A 9,234-nucleotide genomic window follows, 5' to 3' on the forward strand; every position below is an offset into this window, starting at 1 on the left:
CATCAGCTCCCTGAGACTCTTACCATACTCCTCTACCCTGAAGGTATGTGTGCGGTCAGGCATTTTGATGGTGTACTCTCCAACCGGTGCTTCTGCAGCCAGAGGGAAGGACAGATCCACAATGCCTCCCACAGATGTAATATTCGGCCACTGTGCAATTCGGTTCCTTTTGGGGTCCTGCACAGGCAGTAGTAGAGAGCAGTTATTTACCAATGCAAAAAGAGACTCTTTTGCAGGGTATCCAAGCTATCACATTATGGTCTGAGCACATACCCTCTTGTCCTGAAAGCCCAGGCCTATGACACAGCTACAGTGTTCAGGTGAGTCCGAGCTCGAAGATGATAGTGCTTTTCTCCCTGTCTCATTGACGAAGTCAGTGTGTCACATTACTACTCTCTGGTGGCACTGCGATCTCACTGAGTGCTGCAAAACTGTGGTTTACTGCCTGCCAGTCTCACAAAGAGATAGAGGTGGGCCCTCTTAGAGACCCCTGTGGTGATCTGGGCTGGCATAGCCCCCAGATCAGGCATGAGCTACTTGGGAGTGATTACTGGGGAGCCTGATGTCTTGAAGTCCCAGGAAAGTCTGAGGAAATGAATCCAGGACTTCATGCAGGGGATCAAGAGGCCCAGTACAGAAAGGAATATGTAAAGACCTGGGATGCAAGGGCATTTGGAGACTTTGTGGACTATCATTGTCAGTCCATGACGGACAGTGTTCTCCCACTGCTGGTTCTTGGGAGAGCAAGATGCAGAACTCTGGCCATGGTCACGCTGCCTAGCCGAGAAGGACTTAGTGATGATTTGGTGGGTGCTTTATAAACACATGGAACAAGTGGGAACCTTTGTTTGAAAGGGCAAAGCTGGATCAGAGTACTACGTTTGTACAAACTGGCATAAAGCATTGCACAGGTGTCTCAAAACCCATGTGTTTGTGAATTGATTGCTTGGTGGGTGTGGCATGCAAATGTGCATTAGCTACTGCCAATTGTTAATTGCAACTGTGACCTCTCTTCATGGGTTATCACAAACTCCTCACCGCTTTCAGGTATTTTTCCTCAGCTCAGGTGATTGCAGTCCATATTTTACCTATAATATTGAAACTAAACTAACAGATTTTAAGAACAATATCCTGAAAGCTGCTTTAGGAAGTTTCTCTAGCTGTGTAGCCACAATACTAACTGGTTGAACTTTTATTTTTTGTATATTAAATATAAAAGCCTCCTTAAAGAAATTTCAGGATTTTCACAAATCTTCAGATCACAGGCTAGAGGGACTAAAAGTCCTGTGACCACTCAAGAAAAGGTTGCTGGTTTGGTTTTCAGTGGCACCCATCATTTACTGCAGGGACCCCTGTGTGATCCGTGTCATGACACCACACTGCCAAACTTGTGTGGCTTCCAAAGGAAGGAAGGACAAGAAGTTGAGGGCTGTTCCCATTCATTCTGAGGTAACTGGCTTTCTGTACCCATATTTCTCCACCATCATCTCCAAACCTGTGCCTTCCCCAAGGTCAGAAGAGAGAACCACTTTCAATAAAGGTGGTGCTTTACCTTCAGTTCCACCAGGCGGTGCTGTGGGGAGGAAATAACAGTCACTGGTGGGATGCTCTCAGGTAAGTTACCATCCACCTCCCTGGCATTTTTTATCCCCCAACCATCCATCAGTCTTCCCTAAGCAGTTCCCGGGGGCTGCCTGTGACCCAACATCATGAGCAGCTCCTGCATTGCAGCTGGTGCCCAATGCTCTTTGTAAGCAACAAAACTAGCAACACTGAAACTAGCTGTCCACAGATGGATCACCTAGCTGGGCTGAGCACTGATCCAGAAGTCATGGAGGCAGCCCCTATCATTTTCAGACTTATTAAGGTCTCTCCCCTTTTGACTTACCGTTTCATTGCTGGCAACGAAGTTCTGGTCCAAGGTTACAATTCGGAACTTGACTATAGAGCAAAAGAAAAACAGGACTAGATGAAATGAAATCGAGTCTGTTAACAGTAATAATAAGAATGGATGGTGAAGATGTGCCTATGTGCATCACTGAGAGGGTGTGGGCAGTAGCTAGAGTCATCCTATGGTCTATGCTCAAAGCCCTGCTACAAGCCTGCTAGAAAAAAAGTGGTAGGAGAGATGGACCGGGGTTTTTGGTAAGGCTGGCTGTGCTGGTGAGACACAGCATTGAAAAATGGACATTGGACTTGTGGTGGGGCACTCAGTCTTGCCTGCAGTGAAGGTCGTGCCAGTGGGAAGGGTGAAGAGGTGTGGGACAAACGGCTGTACCCTGTGGTGGGCTGAGCTGTGCTAGGGCAGTGTTGGGTCCCTGCAGGACTCTGATCCTCCTTTGAGGGAGTCTGTGGGAGAGAGAGGGATTTAGGGCACTGACAGGCTACTGTGGCTTTGACTGGAGCAATCACGAATATAACACCATGGCACTTGGACCTTTTCTCTTGCATCATCCAAAACACACAAGCCCTGTTCACACTCGCACGTTGTCTGGGTATGGCTAGTACTGGGGAAAACACAACCTATGTAAGAGAAAGGTAACCCCAAATCCCTCAAAGCAGGAACAGCCTAGAAGGGAGATGAAGCTTGTAACCCATCTCCCTTGCAGGGCAGGCCCCACTCCAAGCTCTAGAGGCTACCCCATATTTTGTGGTCTGAGGATCGCTATTTCTCTCAAAAGTCATGGCATTCTGTCCATACCAATCTGTCCAGGTTTGTACACTGGTTTGTCTGTCTGGATAAAAGTCTTCTTGTCTGCGTGCTTGATTAGGACTTTCTGTTTCTTCTGATACTCTGAGTTGGCTTCTAGGACTGTGATCCCAACATAAGCCACTTCATCAGGGTTTCCAACAGGAGGAGGGACCTGTGGGCATAGTTGTAACCATCACTCAGGGTGGATCCCATTCATGGATCCTCAGGCTTTGGAATAGTGATTATGATATTGCTTTTATATTGCTCCAGCTCTTGACCTGAAAGACCCCACAGTACTTTTCAGAATATTTTCTAGAAAAGTAAAACATCAGTGGGGCTACACAGCAGGAAGGACACTGGCAGGACTACACAGGCTGAAGCAGAAGATTCAGTGCCTGATTAAGATGTCCCCATGGGAAGACAATTCTTTGCCTTGCTGCCCAGCAAGAGCAGAACTCAAGTGCTGTCCACCCTACTGACAACCCTGGAAAATATATTCCTCACCTGGAAGCTTGTGCAATGAAAGAAGGTGAGCTGAGAGATGGACTGAGTGATCAGAGTCTCATTCCCAGCTCTGCTTTGCAAGGTTACTGTCACATGGATTGGGACTGCTTGCTTTCTGCTGAGTTGGAGGCACACTGTCTCTGAGAAGGGGTAGTAGAGCTGAGATGGGATTGCCACAGCATAATTTCTATTAAAAAAGGAAAAAAAAAGGTCAAGTAAAACTGATTTTCTAAGAGGACGGGTTTGATCATAGGATTTGGGTACTTCCTAATAAGACTTCTGGTCCCTTCATTCCACTGTCATGATGTCGGTGTGACAAGATCACACTGCTCTTCTCATCTATTGGTACTGCAGCCATTAACACTGAGTCTGCACTACACACTGCATGCACATGTAAAAAGGCAGAGTCGCTGCTTCCAAAACTGAAAGTCAAAGTAAGGTGAAGAGACCTCCCCACATCACCCAAGGGATCAGCAGCAGAGCTTGGCTACGTTGCAGGTTTCCTTCAGCCTTTTCACCAAATCACGCTACATCTCACCATCAGTTTGCTTGGTTGCTTATCTGCTTTCTGTCCTATCAGCTACTCTTGGGCTCAGAACCAATGCCAGGTGTATGAGACCCAATGTACCGACTTTGTGTCCCAGACACAGTCTCATGAGCACCTTCTCTTCAGCTCCTGACACTCCTGTTCCTCCTTCCTCTCTTATGCCAGATCTCACACCTCTGTGGCTACTCTCACAGCTGTGCCCACGGATAACACAAAGAAGCTGTTCATATTGGGTTTTTTTTCATCTTACACTGCACTGCAGCCATTAGGACCAAAGATCAAGCAGGTGTGAAAACTCTTATCGCTGACTCCTCCTGCTTACTGCCTCTGGACAGGTTCAGCCAGCGGCATGTTTTGCAGCAGTGGGAGGGCAGGGCCTGGAAAGACCGGAACAGCAGGAGGCAGGGACTTGACCTGCTGGCAGTTCTTAGCTGGAGCTCAGCACCCTGGCAAGAGGGAGGCAAAGTCCTGCTGGCCAGAAGCCTTGAGTGCTTTCACACTTGAGTGCTGTCAAGCTGCCTTGAGCAGCTTGTCAGCTGCTAGTAGTAGGGGATCTGACGCCAACAGCATTTTGATTTTCCTGCTTCGGTTGACTAACGGCACCTCCCCACTGCCACTAGGCTAAAAGATGGGATGAGCGCTAAAGATTCACTGCTTGAAGCTCCCATACTTCCCTTGTTCCTAATGACCCTTTGCTCTGGAACATTTTCTTACACACTTTGCCAATTCATCCCTTGCCCTTGCCTTCTGAGCTATAAAAGTATGAGACAGCATCTCTGAGGCTGTCATTCAAGGATCCCAAGAGCCAAGCTGGATTACTTTCTCATGAATCTACAAAACACATTGGCATGTAGGTAGGACAGCAGACAGCCTATTGAAGCAAGCAGTACTTCCATAAAGCAAAGCTTCATAACAGTGGGAAACAGGTATCGGTAAAGCATCATTTGAGCAGGAGCTGTGTCAGCCTATGGAACATGTCCTAAGGGAAAAGGCTGTACTCCCGCTGGAAAAGATTTTTAAAACTAGATTTATGCATGCCACACCACACGTGGCAGGAGGGACCCCAACTACGACCCGGTGACATATTTCCCACTGTAACCTCTACTGTTCGAGCACAGCCCTGTTTCTGTTCGCACTTATGCCACGGCTGCAAAAGCAAAGGCCTTCAAAAGGCAAGAGCAAGTTCACAAGCCAGTATATCAGCGCAGTGCCTGCTGGAACAGGAGTTGCATTCCTGATACAGTACATGAAGAGAAGCAGTGCTGGGAATTGCCCTTGCCAGAGGTTTCTAAGAAAGTCTGAGGGAGCGGACTTTCCTGCTAAGCCCAGACAAACACATGCGTTGCTTTACAAAGAACATCCCTATTAGATACCTTGGGCTCATGTTTGCCCTGTTTGTAAATGCACCCAGCTTTGTCCACTAAAGATTTAAATGGTGACCTATGACTCTGGGGAAAAAAGCATAGCCCATGAAGAAACATGTTCTGGAGCACATCAGGAAACACGAGATGTTGGCAGGTCAGAAATAAACACATGCAGAAAGCTGGCAGGGTTGCTCTGCCTGAGTCCTTGCAGAAACACATGGTCTACATCAAAGGCACTAAAGGGAGAGCCAAGGAGTAGGGGGAGTGCTGGGGGGATGGCGCATGAAAACCAAGTGAAACCTTGGCAATATGAGAAGTTATACCTCTCTGGAAAAACACTCCTGGTCTTATGACTTCTGTCCTGTTTCTGTCACACTGCCACCCCCCCTAAGATTCCCCACAGACCAGAGCATGTATGCGAAGTGGCTGAGGTTCTTACAGCATTGCAGGCGTTCCATCCGTGCTAGGCAGGAGGAGGATGCTGCCCCACAGGAGAGCGATGCTCCACATAGCTGATGGCAGGTCAAATCCCTCCACGGAAAGGTGAGCCTCTCCTCTGTCCCCCCTTCGCCCCTGATTCTGCTGCTTTCCTTCTTCCCTCTCCCCCTCATCCAGAGCTGAAAGACTATGCAGCTCCTGCCCGGACAGGGTGCTCGCCACCCGCCTCTCTCTTGGCTTCGAAACCAAGAAGGTGGAAATCATGCTGCGCATGGCTGGGGCTGGGATGTGGGCGGGTGGAAGGGGTGGAGACAGTGTTTATTACCTACGCACCAAAAACATTTGCCCTAAGGCTTTGTAAGGCTTGTTGATATTTCCCTGGAAAATGTTTTGCTCTGCTGCCTTATGAAGTACAGCTGATAGCAGGAGGAGTGCTCAGTTACTATATTTGGTACAGGGGCCAAATTTTTATAAAGGTGTCTTTACTGGGATTTCATTGGAAACATTCTGGGGCAAATTCATTCTTTGTGATGTCAGTGGATTTTGTTTCAGGGTTCTTCTTCTGTAGAACTTCTTTTTTATGTATTATTTACTTCTTTCTGAAATTTCACTGCTGCCCTGCAGCCTCCAGCCAGGCCAGCCTAGGGCTCCACACACAGCTCTGCCAGTGCCCCCACTTCTCCCCGAAAAGAGGAAAGAACTTTAGCATGTTATTATCTTTTTGTTGTCTATCTGTTCCCATTTAACCTCAGAGGCAGCCAACCTGATGACCATTCAGAGATGCAGACCCATGGGGATTGTTTCCGAAACCAGACAGAACTCTGTTTTTTGTCCCGCTCATTTAGGCTTGAACTCAAAACCCTGTTGATTTCGGAGAATCAAATATGCTCCCAGATCAGTGACATACAGTGCTTTAAACCTGCAGATTATCTGAATGTCAGTGCTAGGTTAAAGGCTAGTGTGTTCCTGTTACATCAGACTGTGCACTAAGACAGTGGATGCTAAGCACACACAAGGGTCCTGTGCCAAAATAAATCCAAGGGATTGCTTCAGCTGGGAGCAAAGAGTGGGTGGATGGCAAATTCACTCTATATTGTGTACCCTTGGTTATGGTCTGCAAAAACACAGCTGGGGCCAGGGCAGGCTGAGGACATCCACCTTCAAATGAGGTTGTGACTAGAGGGCAAATGTGTCTAAGACCTGTTTGCTTCACTGCTTCCACCCAGGAAAAGGAAATAGAAGTTTGCAGTGCCTGAGAAGAGTCTGGAGAAGATGGGTGGTGGTGTCAGTGTAGAACTACCTCAGGGCTGGAGGAAGCTGGCAGAAAACTGGACATCTGGCCTGGGGGGATGTAAAGTAGAGATTTGCTAAAATATGTGGGTACTTAAAATGTCTTGCTTTATTTGGAAAGGCTTCACAGTGGAGCTATGAGGGGAGTTGGCAGTGGGTGGCAGGAGCAGCCCTGGAGAAGGTACCCAGGAGGATCAGACATGGCTGGGATGGATGGGTGGATAGAGGCAGTGATGCAGGGAATGGAGGTGAATTGAAAGCTTTTTACTCCAAGCTCTGATTAAATACTGGATTAGAGGAAGGTCACTAATGATGCACAGAGAGAATACTGAGGATGCTTTTTACAAGCTGAGGACAGTAACTGGTCTGCAGCTTTGGGTCTCATCGTATGCTACAGCCAGAATCCAGAGCAGCCACAGATGAGATAAGTGTTTCTCTTAAGTCCCCTTCAGCCTGGATTAGAGCTCACCCACCCCACATCTTCCTTGCAGTGCTCTGGCACCCCATGGCCTGGAATACCATCTGAATGTGTATGTGGGTGGAGAACTGTGCTGTGTGGCCTTTACTCTGCTATTGTGGGAGCAAGTAAATATTAGCTAGTGTCATTAGCCTGAAAGAGATACTATCTCCATATGTCAACTCCCCCAGTCTTTGGACTTAGGACCATCTGAAGGGGGTATTTAGTATTGTTCCAGCCCATCCGTACAGGCACTTGTCTCCTCCTGCGTGGATCCTGTCAGCTGTCTGTCCCAGCCCACGCAATGGGAGCACCAGTGCTCCTCTTAGCCCTGACCCTATTCCCAGTTGCAGCTGCAGCAAGCCTGGAACCGTGAGAATCTCTCCTTTTGATTTCGGGGTGCTTGGTGGAAGGGACTGTCATGGAAGGCTGGTGATGAGGTGCTGCACTGTTTGGCATCACAGAGCTGAATGGTGGGGGCCTGGTTCTCAGGTAGGCTGAAGAGAAGCAGCTCCTACTGAGTCCCATTGGAGCCCTGGGTGTTAAGTACCACTGCAGGTGAAGCCCCTGGTGTTTGCTTGTGCAGGCACTACGCTGCAAACTGCAAAGCTACATAAGCCACAAGTTTTCCCTCTGTTCATCCAGTGCTGGTGGGGGTGAAACCTGGCGTGAGGACTGAAGCCTTATGCCTCAGCCACTGAGTCTTTGGCTTCATTCCTCACACAGCCTCGCTCTGTGTGCTTGCAATTGGAGCATGGTACAAGGGGCAGCTGTGTCCTGGCTGCTGGCAAGATGGTGACAGGCAGATACCAGGAGCCCTCTGGTTCTACACTGGGCCTGTTGCTTCTTCTGGTATGGAAAGGGAGCTGCACTATAGTTCCTTCACTGCATGCCTCCAGACATTCCTGACCCCTGGTGTACCTCTTCATGAAAGCAGCAGAGATGGATTCTGGCCTGTCCACCTCAGCCTCTGAATTGTTTTTGAACATCTCCTGCTCTCTTCTAGTCACTATATGGTGGTGTTCCCTGCTGTCATTCACCATTCCCAAGAGGAGAAGCTCTGCATTCACCTCTGCTCTCTGACTGAGGCCGTCCACCTGGCTGTCACCTTGCAGGTGACAACCCAGAATCACACACTGGTAGAACAGGATGTGGAGAAACCAGGCACTTTTCGGTGTGTCACCTTCCAGGTGAGTGTAATTGTGGCTGCTGATTTGGCAGTGGGTGCTGTCACTTTCACTTCAGACAGGAGCCCAGCACTTCTCAGGGCACACTGTCCTTTGCCTTGCCATAGGTTGCAAGCAGGTTGAGTGTATTTTCCTGCCAGCGCCAGGCAAAACAGAGCAGTGACCCGGAGCCTAGCAAAGTAGGGAATCTTTCCTGTGTAGATAAAACCCTGGGTTTTTTTGATCTGTATCAGCCCATTTCATCCTACTTAAAGCCTGCTGGAAAATGTTGACTTTCAGTTTACTCAGTGTTTAGTCCCTAAAAATGCTCGTATATCACAGTGCAAATCAATGCATAAGGAATGAATTCTTTTCATCGTTGCTTCCTCAGAAGCCTGTCCCTCCAGCTCTGAGAGGACCATTCTGCTCTAAAGCTGTACCTATACCGCAAGGTGTAGTTGCAGCCTGCATCAGCATTGAGCTTGCTTTAATTTAGCTGTGATGGGTGGTGATGCCACTGAACCCAAAACGAACTGAATTTCACCTAGCCAGTTTGGGTATTTCTTGGGTGGCTTGAGTTCCTGTCATTGCAACTTTGCTTTCTTAGCCTAACTGGACACACTGAGGCTGGGGCATGACTAGAGGACCTTCAGTTACATCTCTGGGGAGCCATGAAGTTGTGTCTGCTGCTGAGGCTCTACAAGCTGCCCCTGTCTTCCTCAGCACCATACTAAGTCGATGTGCCTCTGCCCTGCTGCTCCTGCAGATTCAGCAGG

General features: G+C 48.5%; 2 protein-coding genes across 2 annotated transcripts in view; one reads left to right on the forward strand and one right to left on the reverse strand.

Moving 5' to 3' along the window:
• The window catches only part of LOC104122785 (alpha-2-macroglobulin-like protein 1), a 27,090-nt gene extending 21,473 nt beyond the window's left edge, over positions 1-5,617 (reverse strand). Inside the window, exons 1-6 of the mRNA XM_035890509.1 lie at positions 5,547-5,617; positions 3,197-3,383; positions 2,702-2,864; positions 1,889-1,941; positions 1,553-1,573; positions 24-177 (exon numbers count right to left, since the gene is read on the reverse strand). Of these exons, the coding sequence (XP_035746402.1) occupies positions 24-177; positions 1,553-1,573; positions 1,889-1,941; positions 2,702-2,864; positions 3,197-3,383; positions 5,547-5,617 (649 nt within the window). The remainder of the gene's footprint in view (positions 1-23; positions 178-1,552; positions 1,574-1,888; positions 1,942-2,701; positions 2,865-3,196; positions 3,384-5,546) is intronic.
• A 1,979-nt stretch (positions 5,618-7,596) lies between these two features.
• LOC104122786 (alpha-2-macroglobulin-like protein 1) overlaps positions 7,597-9,234 on the forward strand; it is a 30,422-nt gene continuing 28,784 nt past the window's right edge. Inside the window, exons 1-2 of the mRNA XM_035890523.1 lie at positions 7,597-7,664; positions 8,299-8,482. Of these exons, the coding sequence (XP_035746416.1) occupies positions 7,597-7,664; positions 8,299-8,482 (252 nt within the window). The remainder of the gene's footprint in view (positions 7,665-8,298; positions 8,483-9,234) is intronic.

The sequence above is a fragment of the Egretta garzetta genome, unplaced genomic scaffold (assembly GCF_000687185.1).
Source record: "Egretta garzetta isolate BGI_Z169 unplaced genomic scaffold, ASM68718v1 scaffold363, whole genome shotgun sequence".
NCBI classification, from domain to species: domain Eukaryota; kingdom Metazoa; phylum Chordata; class Aves; order Pelecaniformes; family Ardeidae; genus Egretta; species Egretta garzetta.